Raw genomic sequence first — 23,617 nt, 5'->3', positions numbered from 1 at the left:
TAGCATTCCACAAAATAATTTATTGCCGTTTATCAACCTTTTAGATATTACGCGCCGCTATAGTGGCTTTCGCGAATGGCTCGTGCTTTACTCAATTGTTTTATTATTTATTAAAGCAAACAATTAAAGTGAAAGTGTGTATATACAATATATTAAGAAAAGAATATATGTTATTAGTACTATATATAGATATCCGGAAAAAATATATATTAAGAGAAAATCGTAATTTAGTTACGAAAAACTTTATTTGCGCAAAATCCTGCCGTACCTAAATGGTTAATGAAAGTAATACTGTGGAATGAATGTCCCAACAAGATAACGCGGCCATGTAATAACCTTTCACCTCGTGTAATCGAATTCTTTTTTATTCCTATTCAGAGGTCCGAAATGTTAAAAAAAAATGAGGGTGGTGCTATAGTTGCGCTGCACAGTGTACGCGCATACTGACGAGAACTCAATATCGAAGCGGAGCTACGCTGTGATTCCAAACACGCCTCGAAAATTCCAGATTCGCGGATGCAAATCCTCGAGCGGCAGCATTTCCACGGCGTTCTGTCCGTTTCCCATTTCCAAGCGGACTCGAATAATTGGATCTCTTCCGAATCATATGTCTTTTATTCCGGGGCATTATTCGCAACGGCGCGCGCACCGTTTCGCGGCGATCCGTCAGTGTCGTGACGAATTTTTCGGGATCACCGGCCGCCAACCGGGGTTCGCGCACAGTCCGAGTTAAAACTGTCCGACAGATTTCCCGATTATCATCGATCTCCCGGCGCCGACTCTGGCTCGGTAATTAGATAAATTTCCACGGACAACCGGGGAATTCGAGCGACCGTCATTTGGCAAATCCTGGCCGGCCATTAAAGGCGCGCGCGCGCGCACACGGCTGCGCAACACACGCGTATCTGGGTTACTCGGATCCTGTGTTTAATAAAATGCCGCGCGGGACCGAGCGACGCCTAAATTTTCGTGGCAATCTCCGCACGTTCAACGCCGCATGCCGAGACAGATTAACGCTGATATCCGTGACCCCTTAATGAAACATTGAGCAATGCTTAATTGCCGGGACGAATCATCCGTCTCTGGCTCTTCGTGCCTGCGATCCTATTTCGATCGAACTCGGCGTCGCGACTGCTGCATTTCTTTCATCAAAATATTTATGAAACAAATGAAAAACCAATAAATTAAGGGATTAGTACCGAGGTTTAACTATGGGAATTCATCGTCCTGTAGATAAAGCGACTCTATCGACTGTGCTAAATACCGTGGTATTAACTTCGTTAATACAACAGAGAGATTTATAATTGTTTAACACACGTTTAGGCACGTCGCATTTTCACACAATTGCTCACGTGAAACTTTCTGCGATACTAACATATATAAATCTGTTACCAGAAGATTAGAGATGTTTATGTAAAATAAAATAATTCTTTCTTTCTCGAGCACGAAAGATTTCTGAAATGGCATTGCTATATGAAAATTGCAAAACATAATTGATTTGGACATTCTGCTGTCTCCATTCTACCGTCTGCTTGAATTCATCAATTTATTTAACCATTGCCTTCGAAGAGAACTGCATAATTTTTAAATAGAAAACGTGGAACCGATTATTTTAACCGAACGTAACAATATTCTCGAATTCGTAAAATCTGCATCCTAGTTATTGGTTAAAATAACTGCTCCAAAAGGTACTCGTCGAAGCTGGTCGAGATTTCCGTTCACGCTCTCGTATAATAAATGTGAAGTTTCAAAATTATAAGTATGTACTTCGTGCGAGTAATTAAAAGTTGAACGACGTTCGAAGCGTTCGTTGCCTTAACTTTCCGGTATGTTTCGCAATTTAGTTTGTAAAATGTGAGTCCGAGGCACGAAATTTTGTTGCACGTTCTTCGATGTACGTTCTTGAAGATGCGTCGATATTTGTCCGAACTCGAGCGGAACGCGAATCACGGGGAATTAGAGATGGTTGATCGGTCAGTGATTAATCGCGCATCGGGTTACCAGTGCATCAGGCGTGAACGCAGTTAGCCAGTTACATTATTAAAGCGAGCCGGCTTGTCCTGGCCTAATTACTCATTAAATCACACTAAATACGAGCGACACTGCTCTTCCTGCCACGATAAATCCTCGATCAGAGATCCGCGTGCAGCGACCGATCCTTCCGATATCCCTGGTTTACTAAATTCGATTCACAATGATAATTTCTCGGATCTTGTTAGCGAATGCCATCGATTAATAAATCCGTGTTAGATCGTTCACTTAACAAACATGCGAAACAAATTTTTAGCGAGTTCGTGGCTCGAGTGAATATTTTACAATTAAAAAATTTAATTCAGCAAATTTTCCTTTATGCTGCTTGACAGTTTGTGCAACTGAAAATTCGTAGACTTAAGAAAATTCTATAATTCGGAGAGTTATATCACACTGTAGAAGCAACAAGTATCTTATCTGTTGCGTATCAATCGATACCTATTATTTAGATAGCGAATCAGCGATGATAGTTGCCATGATAATACGCCTCTTCAGTAACAGACGACTTGGAACAGACTGAGAAATATGCTCTACACATTGTCCTCATTATCTCTCTTATTTTTGAATCAGTTTCCATGTCGGACATGTACAACGTGAAATCGAAATGTTAGAAAAGTGAAGCTCTGTCAATCCATAAAATCCAAAACATATGTAATCTTAAGATATTTCATAAAAAAGATGCTATTCAAATTTTTCTAAAGATCTCTGTTCACCACTTAACCTCAGACACGGCTCGATTTTGCGCGAATGCAATTCTTCAGAACCAAATTACCATTTTCTTAATATACTATATCGAATAGTATATATATTTTTGGTATATTTGGTACTATAATATAGTAGCTAGTACTATAATATAGTACTAGCTATATTTATTCTTTTCTTAACGTATTGGACATATATACTTTCACTTTAATCGTTTACTTTAATAATTAATAATACAATCGACTAAAGCGCGAAACATCCGCGAAAGCCACTATAATGGCGCGTCGCGTCTAAGAGGTTAACTTCGGGAAGTGACACAAACGATGGTTTCATTGAACCGATCGCGTGCGGAGTTGCATAATTTTTGGACTTTATGACTTGACAAATCTTCCCTGTTTGCTCTCTGAAACTTCCCTTGACATTTCCAGTCGCAAATAAATGTTTCCTTGATTCATCTATTAGCGAAATAAACAACCTGATCGAAGCAAATCGACCCTTTAAGACCAAAGCAATAGATTGATAAAATTACTCCAACCTGTTAAGTGGAAATCATGAGAAAACAGACATTATTGTAGGGTTTTTTCCGAGTATGAAAGGCAGAATGACTGAGAGTGCAAGTCGTAAAATGCAGAATGAATGGGACGGATGTTTACGGAGTGTTTGGGCGGCTTCGAGTGATCGGAGATCATTGTATAAATTCCTCGAAGTCCTGCGTGAGCGAAAGGTGATATGTCAACGAGTGAGAGGGAAATAAGAAAGAAAGAGAGCGAATGAGCAACAATGAGACACAGTGTGAAAGATTGGATGAAAAGGAGAGGGAGAAAGAATGATAAGATAATCAGAGAAAAGATGGTAAGGGTGGAAGGGTCGACGGAGAAGATTGAGGCATTCGTAAGAGAACCGTCGCCCTGTAAAGTTGTGCATAGTTGTCGTAGATATAGTTGTTGCATTGTCGTAGATATAGTTGTTGTATTGTCGTGGATATAGTTGTTGCGTTGTCGTTGTTAAGAGTAGTCGTCGTTGTGGTCATTGCGTTCTCGTTGTTGTTTAACATGTTCGTCGCCGCGTCACCCATATCTGGGTGACACTAATTTCTGACGAATTTTGAAAATTTATTTTTATTGGAATATATTCGAGCAAAATGAATTCGACTATGATTTTTCGAATGCGAAAGAGTTCTAATGTTACCCCCTATGATAAATATGAACTTTTTATTTTTATTTTAATTAATTAAATTTCTTTAATTATGTGGGGATTTTAGTGTCTAATTGTCGGCGACGAACGTGTTAAACCTTGGGAAGTAACTGTACGTTATTACTAATAAACTGTTACTGTTATCGTTATTCAATGCTGTTTGTTGCCGTTAGTCATATTACCACGGAGTTTCGTGGGATTTCCAAAGAATAATTCTTACATTATTATGATATTTACAAATTCTCTTGCCTTTTCTATCTGAAATTGTGTCATTATAGTTATATGATATCAAAATAATTTCAATTACGCTAAGAATTTTTTTCTCTTAATCTTTTCTTAACTGTAACTTAAAAAAAGTATTTCTCAATTTTTCTCAGTTCTCTGCGCCAGATGCGCCGTCTTTCTGACTTCTAACAGTTAACCCTTTGCACTCGAGTGGTAACTCTGAAGTTCTATCACTTCACAAGATCATTTATATACAAACAAAGTTTAGATTGAAAAAAATCGTTAAATAGTGAAACTATTGGTACGAGTGTGAAGAATCAATTTCGTATGCATAAAAGTGCACTATGTTACACAGAATGGAAATATAATGAGCCAGAAATTTAATTTCAGATTTACGGTTAAAATGACTTCGAGGGCAGAGGCTTAATTTCATTTTTCCAGCAAGTAAACGAATAATAATCATTAATAATCCTAACCCTGACCGTAAACCTCAATCCAAGAATTCTGTCGCAAAAGGAACAAACGATCCATGTACGAGCCGCAGTAGTTGTTACTTGGATTGATGCATGTACACCGTGTGTCTGAATGATAACGCATCGAGCACAAGAACGCCGATGGGCTGTTAATTCCGTGTTGCGCCGATAGATCTCACCGTGAAGGATCTGATCGATTTCTGATGCGCAAGCGGCGCGTCGCGGCGCGCCACGCCGTTGAATTCGCGCGCGAAACCATCGATCAGTCGCGGCGTTTGTGCCACTTTAAGGAAAGTAAGTCAATGCGATTCGCTCGAGTAAGGTTGCGGATCGCCGACGAGCGCCTAGCGCCTGTGATCGCGAGGCCTTCGAGCGGTCTCGATCGCGATCTACACGGCCGCCCGGCGATCCGGTCTCTTTTCCTGCTCCGCGGAAGCTTCCGCGATTTATTCGAGACGAGACGCGACCAGGTGGGGGATTACTCACCTTTCGATAGCTTGTCGACAGACTCGAAGCGTCCTTCGACCTTGTTCCGCAACGAATCCAAGTCGAAAGGCGTCGTGAATCCATGATCCACGCTGCGGCTCTTGCTCCTGCGAAAGAAAGCGCTCGATTAGCGACAGGTGATTCATTTTGCTGCGTCTCGCCGGGGCGATCTACTACTTAACGATAAACTACCGATCATCGAGTGTGACACGAATGATTTTTGTCGCAAGAATGCCAAGACACGATTTATTTAGAGTCTGTGCCATCTGTTATGCCAATGTGCATGTCGTTTATATTATCGAATTATTTTTCGTTAAAGTATCTTTATATTTTCTCTCTATATTTTCTATATATCACATTACTAATCTGACTTAATAACATTAAATTGCAACAACACTTTATACAAGGTGCTTCATTGAAGTTGTTACAAAAGAATACTCTTTTATAATTTACGATACTCACAAATGATAGAAGAACAGATTGTACGACTCAAAGGGGCAGATATTACAGTGGAGATAGTGTTTTCTTAAAAGTCACATTTTTTCGAGATTTCATGGTCTATGATGCTATTTTGAAATGCGATTACATGTTTCTATCATTATATGACGATAACTAAGAACAAAACGAATCCAGTGATCTGTAGGAAGTAAAAAGTAAATAATCATAATTCTTAAAAACGACAATACATTAGCATCAACTCAAGTTATTCCAATCTTGGAGTATTAATTAATTACAGGTTACTCTAAGAAGAATATTAAGCCGCCAAATTATTTAATTTTAATGTTTTACATTAAATTATTAACTCAATATTTTATTATCGTAATGGGACATCTAATCCTAATCTTTAAATTATAGAAAACCAATATTGTAAAATAAATATATTACTCCATATTTCACCATTTTATAATATACCTTATATTAAAATCCAATTAACCTTAATCTTTAAAATTAATCGAATCCAGTGGTCTGTAAAATATTGAACATATGGAAAGGGACGCTGAAATAACTACAAAAATAAATACTGTAAAAGAAAAAATCGAAAACTAGCATTTCGACTGGTTTAGTAATTCTAGTGTCAGATACGTCGAAGTCTCGATTCCAAGTTAATATTTAATTTATGCTGTACTTGGTGAAAAGGTTTGCGTGAGCGTTATTCCAGGTACGAATTAGACTCTGGATATTTTTAAAAATAGTAGTCCCAAGGATGTTTTTTTTTTTAAATCTGGTAGCAGCCTTTAATAAAAGGCTTGGGTGGGTCATCGAGGAAAAAAAAGAAAGAACGAAGGAATGCGAAACGAGTAGGTAGACGCGGGAGAACGAAAGTAAAAGTGAAGTAGGTGGTGTACAGGTGAGACTTGGCCACGTTTCGTGTCTCGCCTACTTTATCGGTTTGTGTGAACGTCTCTCAAGTCCATGCGTCTACAAGTTCGTAGAATAAACCTGACTCCGCCTACCGATCATCCTAACGCAGGGCTTCTTAAACTTTTGTCATTCACGACCCCATTTATGATTGCGAGTTTCTTGACGAGCTCATACAAATATAAAAGAAAACTAAATTAATATTTTTTGATGATTTATTTATTAGGTAACAATATACATATACATATGAAAATACATCCACTGTATTCCGCCAACTCTAGTGATGTTATAAAATGGTATATATAAATATTTGACATTAAAATCTCTCGCGTCCGCAGAATTTTGCTACGCGACCCCATTTGGGGCCCATAGTTTAAGAAGCCCTGTCGTAACGTATACCTTAATTGTTGCTATTAAAAATTTTCTAAAATTGATCACGTTAAGTAGAGATTAATGAAGGTATTCGAAAAATTTGAGAATATTTTTATATCCTCTTCAGTTTATTGAGATCGTCGATATATATTTTTAGTTAATTACTGTTTCTCAGGATCGATTAAAAGAATCTGTTTTTTACAGAAACATCCATGGTCTAGTTAGAAGCTGCGAAGCTTGCTTAGGGTACTGAAAAGTTAATTAGACTGGAGCTACCGTATTTTCCGGCATTCCGCGGTGTTTGATGGAGGAATCCTGCTTGAACACCTCCGGAACTAATACTCCGCGATATAAACTATCTATCGGGTTGTAAGGCCGATTACACAGTGCGACGGAGTGGTTTGGTCCCGCTGTCCGTCTAATTAAAGATGAACAGCTGTTTTCCTTTATTGCGTATAAAATGTATCGCTACAGTGACGCGAAGTCGAACTGCAGGAAGGTAATAGTTGATTTGTCGCTATACGAGCGATGATGAATGCTTGTTGAGAATAATACAGCGGAAGATAGAATACTTGAAGAATATAGAATACAGAATACTAGAATTTGTTTTTTTTTTTTATGTGGTTTGCTGTGAGGTAGGTTTTCAACCGTGCCTGAAGACTATGGCCTTCTTACCGGTTAATAGTGAGTTGCTTGCCTGATGGTGTTACCTATATGAAGTTATAGTATAATAAGGTGAGGGATAGTTGGGGAAAAAATTTTCAAAGAAAACCCCGATTCTCGAAGTTGCCTACCCTGTGAGGTAGACCAGAATGATTTGAGGTGATTGGGATGTATGGGGGATTTTGGGTGAGATTGATGCGTGGAGCGGGATTAGGTTAGGTTGAAAGTGTCCAATGGGAATTTAATCTTGGTTTTGTAGGGTATCCTGTTTTTGTCGTAGAGACCTGTTTCACGTATCAGCGGATTTTCGTGATCGGAGACAGAGTATTTGGATATAGTTTTACGAATGAAAGGGGGTATCAATTCCATGTTGGTTTCTGTATATAGGTCATGGGTGTGATATCGTGGGGGTTTGCCTGTGATGGTTTTTAGGATTTTGTTTTGTAGGATTTGTAATGATTTAAGGGTGGATTTTGGGGCGACGCACCAGACTTGGGCGCCATAGGTGAGAACCGGTCTAAGACAGGCTTTGTAGATGGTTAGTCTGAGGGTTCTCTTCAGTTTGGATCCTTGAGAGAGGAGATGATGTATGGATGTGGCTGCTTTCTTGGTTTTGTTAATTCTGTCCTGGGTAGCCGGGGTCCAGTTAAGCTTTGAGTCGAAGATGATTCCTAGATAGGTTACTTGGTGTGAGTAGTATATCGGATGGTTATTTGGGGTTAGGGGGTGTGGAGATGGGAGCCTCTGTCTTCCTGGAGAAGCAGATGGCCTGGGCTTTGGTTGAGTTAATCTGTAGTTTCCAGGATTGAAAGTAGTGAGAAATCTGGTCAAGGTAGGTTTGTAATCTGTTGTGAAGTGCAGTGCTCGACCAGGAGGAGGATATGAGGGTGGTGTCGTCTGCGTATAGCGCTAACTGGGTACCGGGAGCTGTTGGGATGTCGTTAATGTATAGGTTGAACAAGACAGGGCCTAATATGGAGCCTTGAGGTACTCCAGCTTTGACGTCTAGGAGGTCGGATTGTGATCCTGAGAGGGAGACAGTTACCTTTCTGTCTTTGAGGTAGGAGCTCATGAGTTTGATGAAGGTGATCGGGAGGCCTAAGACGTGAAGTTTGTAGAGAAGGGCCTCTGGCCAGACTGCGTCGAAGGCTTTGGTGAGGTTCAGGAGTATCATGGCTGAGGTGCGATTTGTGTTATGCTCGTGCGCGAGTATTTGAGATAGGCGTACTAGTTGATGTGTGGTGGAGTGTTTGGCCCTGAAACCAAATTGTTGATTGATTAGTGTATTATTATATTTTAACGTGTCGGTGAGCCAGTAGTGTAAACATTCCTCGAAGATTTTGCCTATTATGGGGAGAAGGCTGATGGGACGATAGTTTTCTGCAAATTTCCGAATACAGAATACTAGTAATTGCGAGTTTTGTGCCCTTTTTATAATTTCTCCGAAAGAACGCTCGCACGCGGATTGGCTACCGGTGAGGTGGAGAGGGAAGTCGGAGAGCCCGAGCCTCGCTGTGATGTAGGGACGGGAAAACCCAAGCTAGTGACGTAGGGTCCCCGAAATCAGGGTCCAACTGACGACCCTACTATAAACCGGGAAAACTAATTTCGGCGAAATTACTGTACTATCGGCTGTATTAATAAACCGATTTAGTTAAAAATGCGATTTCTTAATGCTGTGGGGATCCGGTGATGAGGTTCTGAAGGAGATTTACACCAAGGTTTCACCACGTGGGGAATTACGGATGTTTATTGATAACTTCGCGTTTACTATACAGGTATCACAAACTAACGGAGCGGCCCGGATTGACGGTTGTGCGGCTAGGCGTTGACTAGAAATAACTGAGAGCTTCGGTGCTGTTCGTTCGCCTTTTTATTCTGTCCTTGCCCAAAGGACAGCTTGTCCTTTCGACAAGGACCGCGAGACGCTTCGTTCAGCACGTGCTTTCTTGGCCGCGCGCAAGCCCGACCATAAAGGTATTTACGTATACCTCTTGCTAATTTATGGTGGGCTTGCGGAGAAACGGAAGAACCGTTCTCGGGAGGTTCGTAGCGGCACGGCCGCTACAATGCGCTTCGCGTTATAAAAAGGGCATTAAAGTAATAGCCTTCTAAATAGAAAAAATACGAAATTTGAAGAAGGCTATAAAGGCATAATTCCGTTGCAGGACGGAACACGCGGCGCGAAATAAAGAAGAAGCACGATCGCGGCCGTCCGACACTTTTCGACCGCGACAGTCAGACGATTACTATTTGACAGGCGCGGAAGCGGGATCAGCGAGCAGTGTGAAGACGTAATTTCGCGAGGCAGCGAACCATGGTGTTCGCAAATGAACTCGCCGCGAGACGGATCCGTGTCGCGTCGCGTCGAGCCGAATGGCCGAGGCGGATAACGCGGCCACAATGGGTGCTTCCGTGAATGAAATTACCGGCCGGAAGAAAAAACGAATTCCATGAATGGGCCGGGGCAAAGCGAACCAACCACCTGGCGCCGCAACAAGTCACGTTTCTTGCGTCGCCCAACCGTTTTCGAGTTTATTCCGTTTCACGCGGCAATTCGCGATTTACAGGACACGCCGTCCGGCTCTTTTGTTTCGCGGCCGGCCGTTTAATTCTCTTGGAAAACGTAACACCGGTCTTAATCGCTGAATGGCTCGTATTTCGAGCGTGGAAAGTGGCTCGCGGGGGCCTGCGAAAGAAACACGAGTAGACGGGGACGGAAATATGAGTAAAGAGGGAAACGCGACGGGGAAAAACTCAGGAAACCGTGGAAAGACAAGGATAGATGAAGGAAGTAGAGGTCCGATTTAATCATAAGCAGCTACGATGTACATACTTTCGTCATTTTTGCTCGTCTTCGATTTACGTTCTGTTCGGAATATAACAATTTAAATAAATATATTGGATTAGAAAGAAATTTGGTAAATATGTATTTATATGTATATGTAATTAGACCACTGGATTCTATTCTAGGTTCTCAAAAATGCAACAGTTACATCTCCATGTTGGGAAACTTATGATCGAAGGCTTAAATATATAATGCTATTATAATTCAATATATGTTTCATTCCAAAAATATACATAAATGTTCATTCTATCTAAAAATCTAGAATATTTCAGAAACTACGAAATGTAATGAGAAAGTATTTTCACAAAAGTTGTTTGGTACGAAAGGAAGTATAACGTGGTATAAACAATTTTCTTGGTGGCGAAGAAATGACGGGCATTTCAAGGTCATCGGTGGTTTTTTTTTAAAATAGAATGCCGTACTGTCGTATACCCTGTATTACAGTGCAAATCAATCCGAATTCAATGAGGCGCGATGGAAGTCATTTCTGTCAACAGAAACGCGGAAAATCGTCGTTCAATCGCGTCATCGTATACCTCTGTGGCCAGTGAAACACCAGCGTGATTAGCGATTGTGACTGCAAATTTGTATTTATAACGATGGCGGACAGGTTTAAGCAACACGTAAAAGGAATCAATGATTAATTTCAAAGTACACATACACAGGTAAGTGTCAGCCGAGGTAAATTATTTCCCCCGTTGTCGAATGGTATCCAAACGTTTATAAATATGCAGGAAGTTACCGATCGCATAGAATGTAACTGACCAAAGGTGTTCAGCTCACGATGGCTCGATTAAAAGACGATTCTCCACATTTCTGTTCGTAGAAATCACTTCGACTGCACCTTATTTGATTCGTACTAAATTGTACTAAGACACAGTGTACGCAAAAATACAGCATTCTATTTAAAAAATCCACCGTGATCTTGAGATATCCTTTTGTCTCCTGATCTCCTGAGAGATCCTTGTCTCCTTCCACACCAAACAACATTTGTTAAAACATTTTTTCTCTATCTTTCGTATTCGGTTATATTTAAGTATCAATTTATATGCATTTCATTAAATATTGGAGAATTTATATTCATTCACATTTAATCACAAGGGCGTTCCAAAAGTTACTCACAGTCGGGAAATGAGAGGTTCCTGAGGTCATTCGAAGTAAATTTTTCCTTAATATAATTGCAATCCGCGACTTTGTTTACGAGTTATTAATGAAAAACAGTGGCAAATAAAGGGCGAATTCGGTTGGCGGAAGATGGCCAATTCCGCTCATTGACTCGGCCACTTCGCTCTTGCTGATCTCGCGTCTCATTTGCTAGTGTTTTTCATTAATAACTTGTAAACAAAGTCATGGATTGCATTTATACTAAAGAAAAATTTACTTCGAACGACCTCAGGAACCTATCATTTCCCGATTGCAGACAGCTTTGGGACACCTTGGAAAATTTATATTTATTTTTATTTACTTACATATTGGAAAATTCAGTTTTATATCGAATTGCAATACGATCAAGTATTTAGTTCTTTAATCTACACTGAATACATTCGTTTTCTGGCCTGAAGATGTAGCTGCTGCATTTTCTTGTAATTTCACACAGTGACCCAATTATGTACTTGGTCGAATGTATACGATTCTTGAAATTGGTGACCCGCCTCTGTCCATGTTGTGCACATCGGGAGTATCTTCCGATGTATTTCGTAACAAGGTTTCGTGTGCTTACGTTTTTCGATTGCGCCGGTTAATTATGAAACAACAATGCCACGCTTTTACGTACCTGAAATAAGATGAGCTGAGGTTCTCGGTGGATCTCGAGTGCGTGACATCCTGGGACATACGTCTGGACCTAGGATGCGACAAACAATCGAAAACAACAGCAGTGAGTACATGCATCTACGTGCCAAACAAAAGTAAACTTAATTGCTAAATTAAAAAATCAAACGTCAGGCGTTCGGAGAAAATTGATCGACTCGGTGCAACATTGGAAGTTTCAAACGAAACGCATTCAATTTTCTTCGAACCGAAAGTAATTCAACCGAAATTAAGAATACCAATAAAAAGCGATCAAATTAGCGAGCGGTTTCATTAAAAAAAACAAACAGTCAACGATTACTAGCGATATTAGGGAAAACCATGCAATTGTAACGTCGATACGTTCCTGTACGAAATTGGACATTCAAATTAATTGGGCTTCCACGATAAGAGATAATATGATCTTTGCTGAAATACTGTTCTTAAAGAAATATCGATAATGTAATCTTGCCTCGTTCTTGTATTTTACCACTTAGCTGCGTCGATATATTTTGAAGATCAATTTTGTTACGCGTTTTATTGATCATACTCGGTGTATTTCTTTTGATAATTCTTCTAGAATTATTCTAAAACGTGTGAAATTTATGAATATGTTATCATAAGCATTTTGACATAGCTCGTAAGAGAAGTATTTTTATTTGTACTGTAAATTCAATACGTTCGTCGTCAGTTTTTCTGTATTATTTAACAAAATAAGTAATATAACCACGCGTGCGCGTGTATACAACAGTGACATTTTAAACATTCTGAAATGAAATTAAATGAACGATTTAATCAAGCATTTCTGTACGCAACAATATAATCGAAAATTACACATTAGTGGTACACGACTAATAATTCTCTACAATATTTCAATTGGTACACAACATATTTCTGTTCGTGATGTATGTAGACCATGTGACAGAAAGTCGATTGGTATGATTGGTTTAAGAATACCTGCATGCGTAGTGATTTCAAGGTAGACAGAGTTGGCTATGAAACAAATTTACAATTCGAGAACACCCAGTATCGATATTGATTTTCGCATTTTTCAGCAGTATTATTTCATAAAACAAGATTTACAGCTTTTCAGTATAAAGCTATATATCATAAAACAAAGTTTATAATTTCATAAAATCAGACTACATTTAAAACATTATGATTTTATAAAATAAAGCTACATTTAAAACATTATGATTTTACAAAATAAAGCTACATTTAAAACATCACAGTTTTGGAAAATGAAGCTATATATTATAAGACAATATTTAGATTTTTATAAAATAAAACTATATTCTCGAAGTACATAATTTACTAAAGTACTGTATTTACATTTAACCCTTAAATGCATGATTTTTCCTTTTTAAATACAATAAATTGAAACAAGTAGTTACTTAAATATAGATTAAGGGAAAAATAAAGAAAAAAAAATTTTTTTATCGTGAAAGTTTGCGTTCAAAAACTATGATAGATATTTTTAGCACCTATTAAAAGTAAAACATACTGTGTTCGAATTACCGTTTAGAAATTATGTACGGAAGAAAACACTGATGTAAATATACATCATCATGCATTTAAGGGTTAAGGCAAGTAGAGTTTTACGAGATATTTTTGATGTCTATATTCTCGCTTTAGAGAGTCGCGATCTAGTATCGAAAATGTTTTCAATTTCTTGTCTTCGTATAGTCTCGGTTTGTCGAGACACGACAGCGCGAAATCGACGTTATTCTCGAGCCTCGCGGAAGCCCTGCAAATAACGTTCTTTCGCGCTGTAATACATTTTCAAAGGTACAATTCCATTTTCTGGAATAGCGACGCCGGTTGCAAACACCGGAACCACGGGTTTCTAGAAAATAGACGTAAACGTCCGACCGAATGCAGATCCATGGTAACGAGTGAACTCGTCAGGATAGCTCGGCAATCGAATTAAAGCGTCAGGAGCAATTAGCGCCGGTTTGAAGCGATGCCGGCGCATCTGCGTCGATTCGAATTGTGTCCGGATCGCTGACTGCGAAATATCTCTTGGTTGTGCGAGCACTCGAAAATGTTTTAAAGACTTTCATCCCCTCAACTGTCTTTCAGAATGAACTCGGCATAAGTCGAACTTGAGCATCGTTCAGGCAATTGTTTCACAGACAAACGAAGCAAGAGCGTTCATAATTAGACTATACGGTTTATACCGATGAGGCATATATGTGTAGGTGAAAATTAAAGCAATGGAAATACTAAGAGAATTACTTGTAATTTATAAAACTTGTTAACCCTTTGCGGTCCGAACGCTTTTCACTGTTTCGTTTCAGCAGGTCCGCGCAGATTTCAGGAGTAAATATTTGTGGATATCTAAATATTTGTAGGAATCATTAGCGTTTAAAAATCTTATTATAAAACGGAATGTATGAGTTAAATTTTTTACTCCAATAATCTTTGATATCATGAACAGGCATCAGTCCCATATTGATAATGACACCAAGGAATGCTCTCATTTCAACAACAGTAACTTCATACCAATTATGCCACAATGAATGCATGGAGACTTCAGGGCTGCTAATTATTTGTTGAGCATATACATTTGTTTCTTCGGTTATTTTGCTAATAAGCTCATCCGTAAAAAACAATGAGAAAAATTGCTTATTTTAGATTCTCTCTCCCGTAACTCTTATCTTATCGTGAAATTATATACAGGACGCGAAAGAAAACAAAGCGATGTCGAGCCACGCTCGACATCGGACCGCAAAGGGTTAAAGGATAAAAATAATTTTTAAGATTTTGTACTGCAGTTTCAGCGGAAAATTCTGTCTATCTGAAACGACATCATAGCGGTGACGCTTAATATTATTGACATTTTATATACCGGCAGTTATCCAATAGTTATTTCGAAATGTAAGATCAACAGTTGAGAATATTCTAAAATATTGTTCGAAGGCGATAATAATTGTATTTATGCTTCGACGAATTATGTGAATTAATATTACTTATTAACTGTACCTGAACTTATTGTTAAAAAACACAGAAATGCAATGTAACAAAGTAAATAAAGTATTAACAATAACCGTAGCGAGCATATTGTTTTTTATAAGAACGACAAGACAGAATTTATTTAAGTTTTCGCCATTTCTCTTGTAATACATGTTTCAATCAAACAAGTTATTAAATCGTATCCTACGAAGTAGACATAATTTCAACAATTTTTGAATCTGAAATTGCGAGATCAATAGTTTTGACCGGATGGTTTGGTGTTAAACCGAATTCCCATTCAACCTGTGACTACAAAGAGACTGTAGACATTTTGCCGCGGCAAAGAGAAAGGATTGAGCACGTCGAGACCCGTGCCAAACGGTTCGGAGCGAAATGAAATTCGCAACGAAGAATGTCTAAAACGTGTCGCGGCGTAGATGTGAATGTAAACTGTATTTTCGGGAAACAGAAAAGTGTCACGTTTGGCGAAGTGCCCCGCGCGGAGCGATCGAAATAATCGGCCGACCCGAGACACCTCGCAACAATGGGGAAAAGAATAAACGAACATTGCGAGTGTCAACAATCGATTCTGATTTTTACATGGGACGCGCGTGCAGCGCGTTCGAGAAATTACAAAATTCCTGTCCCCAATCCAGAAACGTTTACACTGTCCTACCGTTGCGCATTCCCGTTATTTTTAACATTATTTATGCCACCCGGGGATATTTGAAGAAATACCCACTCACATTCGTGTTACCGCACTTGTGTAAAACTGTGTATACGCAATATTCAGTGTCCGGTTAGTGTCATCAAATAACGGAGACTGACGAAACCAGTGGTTTATATACGAACGGTGAGAAACTTGCTACACAATTTGTACAATGTTCACTGGCTAACTGTTCGCCACAGACTGACTATGGTCGTCGCATAGTGGGGCAAAACACGGTCCTACCTTAGCGATATGATTTTTGTTGTCATGTTTTCCTTTATACGAATATACGTATGCTAATATATTTACATATGTATTGTAATCGAATGATTGCATATTCCTTCTATTTCGAGTTATTCTTACCTATTTATGATAATAATGCATACAATATATACACAATGCATATAGTATAATAAATACGTATAATTACATGGATACATGTATGTATATACAAAGTGATCTAGTTTTATGGTGTCTCTGATCCGTATTCTTTCTTCAGCTTTATGTTTAACTATATTCTAACTACACCATAATTATATTCATTATCGATATACTAGATTAAATTATAAACTAATTGATTAATTTCGATACGATAATAAACAGGAAAAATGGTAGTCGCTTTGCTTGATCAACATCGAATAAAATTGCTAAACTTCCGTTGGATTTCTTCAGAATGTTTCGTTGATGATCGGTCGCTTAAAGAATGGCAACGCATCGGCATTTTGTAAATAGTTGAAGAGGAAGTGGAGCGGTTGTTTGGAGCGCGTAGCCGACGTAAACGGGAAGCGCGCGTATGAACACGCGGCAATATTTCACCGGTCTATAAATATTAAGTGCAGAGATAGAATCAATAAGCGGGAGCTGTGGTGGGTGCTGCGCGCGGTGGTCGTCGGAGATATAAATAATAAATGCGACTCCGGGGCCGATCTATTGGATGGATGGCTAACAAAAATACGACGCGTCCGCCGGCCTTTCCAAGAACAAGCTACGCTCGGAAACGTTTTTCGGCCGGATTTCAGCAGCTCGACGAAAGCCGGGGCACGGAGAAATTTTATAGCCGAACGTCGATATCGTAATAATTCCCGAAAGACTCGGATTATCTGATCAACTTTTACAGCGCGGGGACAAACTTTTACCGGCTGTCCGACCTTCGAAAGGAAATTGACACTTTGCAGCGCGGGACTGATAAATTATATTTGTCATAATGTGATCGAATAAATTCCATGAATTTCAAATCGTGACGTTCTAATGAAATTCTGGAGAATTTATTTCTATTTTATGTTCAGTGAATATATTCACAATTGAGGCCACCGTTAATTTGAAGCTTTCACTTTACCATCGGAGCTTTTATAAGACCTGAATTATACAATGAAATTATAAGAGTCTTTATAATTTCAACAATTTTAAGAATGAGGTACACGAGTGTATTCCTTAAAATTGTATGAGTTAAAGTTACAACTTAACTATCATAAAATTGTGTGAAATGAAATGGATCATCTTAACAGTACCATAATTAAGGTGAGTCGTATCACGTTTCCTGGGGAAGGATATCTGCGTGCACAGAGATAGAAAGGTTAAAAGAAGACATCGAAAACCAGGCATTTTGACGATAAATTTAACGTTAACTCCTGCAGCATATTTTCTACGGTTTTCAACAATATTCTAATCGTCAGACTTCACGGTTTTAGCACGTCAAATGATCCGATTAATCATTTAAGAAAGTAGAAATCTTTTGGAAGTTTCCAATTTCTTGACCAGGACATTCTCAAGAAAAATTACGAGCATAAGAGTTAAATATGGAGGACGCGAGGATTAATTGAAGGCACTGCTTCTACGTGTATAATGGTGACCGTAAAGAAGACATTGGTAATTACGTGTTCGACTCGGGTACAAGTTCAATCATACACGTAAACAGCCGATGATAGAATATTAAATGTAAACGGGGTCGATTGCCAATGCAGTCTCGAGTAGAATCAAGTTTATAGATTAGGTTACTATTAGTACATAGGTGTTGTCGGTGCGGAACGGATTCAGAGTTTAGACACGTGAGAGCTGTCTGAATACGATACCAACGACCTTCGCTGTGATGGACGTATTTATTGATGGGCCTGGACTCGAAGGAGAGAGTACCGACAACAACCTTGGTTTCGTTGTACGCGATAATGGTCGTTGTCGATTAACCCCGCCTAATAATTTGCATGCACCGTGAGGGAACCGAGATGCTGTCTTCTTCCACAAATAGGCCGCTATTGTGTCCTCTATTTCGGGTGCTTTGACATTATCGGAGACCTCGCAAAATATTAAATTAAACAATTTGTGAATTATTTTCCATAAGAGGCTTAATTCTCTAAGATAAGATAAAATAAAATTAGTATTTTGAAAGATCTCCATAAACATATAGTATTGCTAACCAGGATTTTTATAAGTCGTTAGTAGCGTTAATATTTTACGAATAAATCTGTCACGAGTGCAAAGGGTTAATAACAGTTTGTCAATCGTACGAGGATATAGGCCTTCAATATAGAACTGCTGGAATTATATTAATGATCTTTACGAATTCCAAATCTCCGCAAGCATTTTCTATAGGTCTCAAGCAGTCGCTAACATCTCTACTCTCTCAAGTTCACAAGTATCGCATTCTAAAGGTCTCAAGCTATTAGTATCATCTTCTACAAATCCCTGGACACCGGTATCAGGTTCCGCGAATCAACGCCCCTCGCTACTAAGCCTCTCAATCCCCTATCAAGTACATTCAGTTCTCAATAGCAAAAATCCTCTAATATCTACGCTAATCTCTAAACATCTAAACAATTTCGTCATTCAAACTTCATTGTCACCGAAGATTAGAGACCAGAGATACAAATCTTAGAAATTTTACTGAATCTTGTAATAAACATCGATGTCTTCAGTTACTAGCTGAATAAATATTTTTATGTAAAATAATAATTGTTCGCGTCAACTGCAAGAGTTAGAAATCAAAAAGAAAATTCTTTCTTTCAGTAATGATTTTAATGAATTAAAAATAAAACATTGATATTATTTATTATTTTATATAGCAACTATTTAGTTTTACTATAAACAAGAATGTAAAATTAAACATTATTTTCAAATTTTAAATGATTTTTAATTGTTTAAATTATTTCGCTTATATTGAACCGTTCAGAAAGTTCTTTCGTCCTTTCACGAGAAAATGACGATGACGTTTTAATGTTTAGAGCAGAGCTGCTCAACAGACCCCGCGGCGGGCAAGGGCAAAGCCACGAACGAAGGGCAAATCTACGGAGCGAAGCTACGGGCAAGCGTCTTAGCGGAGTGGGGATATGAGTGTTTATGTTTCTTTCTACTCGCACGCATTGCCTTATATGTCAATCGTCCAATGCTCATTCTATTTTACGTTGACGCCGGCGTGCATTACCGTTGGGTCACACATGTCTTACTTATACACGTGTATTTGCTTTATTTTGCTTATATTCCACAAAATAGATAGCACAAAATAGGTTTATGTTATTTTATCTCAACATTATAAACAGACATTTAATAGCAAAGACATAAAAATTCAACGTTATAAACTTAACATAATTACTTAATTTTTTAGAATTTCGGGCGGTGCCTCATAGACAAAACCGTGAATATCGGCGCCGGTGTCAACATGTTAATCTCGACGTAACGTACATGCTGATGAGCAGCTCTGATTTAGAGTGAAAGAAGAAAAAGCTTCTCGATATTTTCCTGGTATCTGAAATCTCATGCTAGTTCTCGTGCTTTTTTATCACGCTTGAAAAATGAAATATTTTTAGAAAAACGAAATTGATTTTCGGAGAATCCAATAATTTGTACAAACATAACGACACTTGTCAATTATACGCGTAAAGCCGAGCGGATTGATAGTACTTTATTATTTCTTTCTGGACATACAAATCCATACCAGTATGTATAACGAAATTCAACTGTATCAATTCCATCGGTTCGTGCTCGGCTTGTCGATATGTATAATGGGACCTTTTCACGGCAATAAATCAAGTTGTTTACACAGTAATAAATCAAATACGTATTTCTATATTTACTAAGTCACTTCCTGTTTAATTTTGTACCATTCTTAATGGTGATCGACTACTACGCGACGTCGCCTGAACGGAAAGTTCACTGTCGGTCACCGGCGACCGACGCGGCACTTGACGCGTTAAATATCCAGTTTTCTGCGTCGAATGCGCCGATCCCGTCGACGATACGGCCCGACCGTGTCCGCGGCAATTTTCTACGGGAAGTTCAACGATTTTAAGCGCCGCGCCTCGAGCGATATTTTATTTCACGGCGACGGCGGACGGGTCTCGTTTAGGGCGACCATAAACACGCGGGCCCGCTTTAACGTGTACGCGGCAATTCGAACTGTTGCGAGGCTATTCAGCTCTCGCATAAACTGGAAACGTGTCGCTGGTTTATGCGTCGTCCCAGTTAATACTTCAGCCGATCTCGCATTCTGGACCATTGTCGATCGCTTCATCCCGCAGCTCCGCGATAATAACCGCGGCGTGTTCCGCTCGTTCCTCGCAATTTGCCAGAACACACTCTTGCAAACATACCTGTCGAAAAAATTCAGGGCGTCGATTCTTTTTACGTACCTTCCCGCGCCGACGGTTTAACAATGTTACGTAGCGTGCGATCTACCGCAGGAATTGACAAAGTTGCGATGTCCATCGAAACGGAATCGTTAATCCCCGCGCGCGAATTTGATATCCAAAATGTTGTAACTCGGTAAAAAAAAAAAATAGTACGATGGTACATTTATCTTTTTACGGTACAAGGTTATTCCTCCCTTTTATTTCAGAGTTTGCTATGACTAGACTGCGAGTCTTTAACCCGCAATGAAAATTGTCTGCCACAGTTGCAACAAACTGAAGTAAAATAAAAGTTTTTCTTAATAGGTGCGATAGATTGAAAATAATGTAGCAACATTCTTAAAAAGTTTCTTTAATATTGCCGTATCGGAATTGGCAAGCTTTTGTAACAACAAATAATACAAATGAAATTAATTGTGGTATCAATTGGGAACATTAACAAAGAAGTCAAAAATAAGGATATGATTTACTGAAATCTGTAAAACGTGTTTTTAAATTTTCGTTACAGAAGCAGAGAAAGAGGCCACAAATCCAAAGTTTTTCATTTCTTTTTTCATTACTAGTAACGTCAAAATAGAAAAGAAAGTATTTTAGTCATTCTACAGTAAAGTAGTCCCTCTAACGTTAGAAAAGAAATAGAAGTCATTTAGCCCAGTGATATAAAGTGTTATTGCGTTTTAAAAGGCGAACACTTTAGTTCGTAGATGCGCGTCAAACGCATCTCGACTGCGACAATGCGTCTGAGATAAAAGACAGTTGTTAACAACTCCTACGAAAAAATTGTCAGTAGACGCAATTCGTTGAGAAGATCGACGCTTTTCCGCATGCCGGACGTGCACCTCCGTCAGGCCAGATTCCATTACGTCAACGTCGTCGCGCGGAAATAAATTGAGTCACGTATTTTTCAATCAGCTCCGCGCGATAAGTAATGTCCCTGATCAGTCCCCTCGAATCATCATAAAATCGTATTTTTCAGCTTCCAGATCGACGGTGGAAAAGAATCGGGATACGGGCAGGTTGATGGAGAGGACTGAGAGCACACGACGAGATACGCCGATGGGAAACTGGGCTCCGCTTTATTGGCCGATTATCATATTTTTACGCGGTCTCCCTTTCTCTCCTTCATCGTCTCTCTCTCTCTCTCTAGCTCTCTATCTCTCTCCCCCGTCTTTCTCTCCCTCTCTTCCTCTCACCCTCGTCCCTTCTGTCTATCTATCGTCCTCCAATTCTCCGTTCAATTTGGACTAACGCCAGGACGTTATCTTGCCCCGGTGACGATCGATAGAGTCACCTGGTTTCGGACCGCGGTAATCTACGCGTTACGATAATGCAATATCGCCTAGCGGGGTAACATCTGCTCGCCCCGTGTTTATAGCAGCAAGTAAATTTTCCACCGTCCGCAAAAAGATACGACCACACGGAAAATCGAGGACCTGGTCTGACCACGCTGACTCGATGACGGTCAATGACGGCGGCGATTCAAACAGACGAAATGAACTTTCCGACACTTTGTGTGGGCTAACGTGGGAGCTCTGCCAAGGAATCCTCTCTCTCTCTCTCTCTACTACTACTACTTTTGCGTACCTCGAAGGCTCTCGAATGCTACATTGCCAATTTCCGAAAGATTACAGATATTTAGATTACTATCACTAGAGTGCGAATGTCTACGCAAAATACAAATTTCAAGAGAACGCCAATCGCTTCAGTCTTCGTTTAACCTTTCGACTGCCGGCATGTCGTATGGTGTCGCTTATATTGTACCGTATTTTGGTGAATACGTAAGAATGAGTATTTATTGATTGAATAAGTATTTATTGGCCGATTGGACGATTGTCCACAATCGTAAAAACGAGACGCAAGGTTCGAATAATCGCATTTTCTCTTTCCAAATTTTCCATTTTCGTTCAAAAGCTGGAGAACAATTGGGGAGAATTTATTGTAACTCTGTTTCATCTGACTCTATTTATAAGACAAAATACTTAATGAGAAATATTATTATATTTATGATGTATTCTATAGTATTTAACATGTTGGGTTTCCTACATATTTTTTCTCGCAAATCGAATTAAATTTTAGTGATTCCATATATTTTATTTTACATATCTGTTCACTTTTCATTCGATAATAATATTTGGTGAACTATTTAATAACAGAAAAATTATAGACAACGTTTAGATCAAATTTTTGAATTTTACAAAATCAACTGAGGATATACAGTTTAATACGTTTTATTAAATTATTTATTTTCTAAAAGTGATGTATTTAAATAAAATATGACAACAATCAAACATACATGGTACATATACAGCAACTTATCAGATTAAGACAGTACAATGGTTTTTACTTCAATTCAACTTTGTATGGCAGAATCACAATTTTGACCAAATTTGCTTCGCGTTAGCGGTACTCGTATTAGAAAAATCTTGCGAGTGTTAAGATTAAAGATGGCTCACTCTGTACTCTATTACATGTTAGCAGTAAAAACGCGAGAAATGCAGGAATTCTCTTGAATCTCTCACATATTCTAAATTCGAAGAAGTTGACTTCCGCTGTCCAGCGAGAAATCCAACATCTACGCCGTTGACAAAGTTCTGACCCAAATCCCCCTCGTTCCACGTTTCGAGTCGTCAACGGAGGCTAGGGAAAATTGCCCGAGAATCATTAAGCGACAATCAATGGAACTGGAAGGCGTGAAAGCGTGATTCCCCGTGCCTCCTTCTTCTTGCCGTGCATTTATCATCCGACAATTTCGTAGATATCGCCGACTGATAACCCGTGTCCATGAACGAACCGGCGGGACCGACGGCTGCGTGACTTAGCGCGACGGAAAACGAGTTTCCAGACGGCGTACAAGGCATACGAGAGAAGTCGCAGAGTGACTTCCATCGGAAGGGAGAAAGGTGGTCCCGGTGTGCACCGGTCTGCCTAAAGCTTCATTCAAACGTACGCTCACGGCGCGTCGATTAATGATCCGAGTGGCCTTCAACGCGATTCAATTTTGATCGCTGATCTTTATACTTGCAGTGTTAACACGCAGATTTCTCGAAAAATTAGAACCTGACTAATTAAATAAAAAACTCTATTAACACTTGGTTAATACCTTTTTGACTAAAACATTACTTTTGCGTATATTTCGATAACCTTAACTTTGAGCTATCATAACTTTTGTATAAATATCGAAACTGGAATTTTAATG

At 39.1% G+C, this 23,617-nt stretch overlaps 1 protein-coding gene across 1 annotated transcript in view; it reads right to left on the bottom strand.

The window, feature by feature from the left end:
* The window catches only part of Mtd (TLD domain-containing protein mustard), a 124,252-nt gene that overhangs the window by 62,511 nt on the left and 38,124 nt on the right, over positions 1-23,617 (bottom strand). Inside the window, exons 2-3 of the mRNA XM_078177773.1 lie at positions 12,128-12,196; positions 5,112-5,218 (exon numbers count right to left, since the gene is read on the bottom strand). Of these exons, the coding sequence (XP_078033899.1) occupies positions 5,112-5,218; positions 12,128-12,196 (176 nt within the window). The remainder of the gene's footprint in view (positions 1-5,111; positions 5,219-12,127; positions 12,197-23,617) is intronic.

The sequence above is a fragment of the Augochlora pura genome, chromosome 4 (assembly GCF_028453695.1).
Source record: "Augochlora pura isolate Apur16 chromosome 4, APUR_v2.2.1, whole genome shotgun sequence".
NCBI classification, from domain to species: Eukaryota; Metazoa; Arthropoda; class Insecta; order Hymenoptera; family Halictidae; genus Augochlora; species Augochlora pura.
Note: the sequence above shows the minus strand (reverse complement) of the source record. Positions and strands in the feature narration are given on the sequence as shown.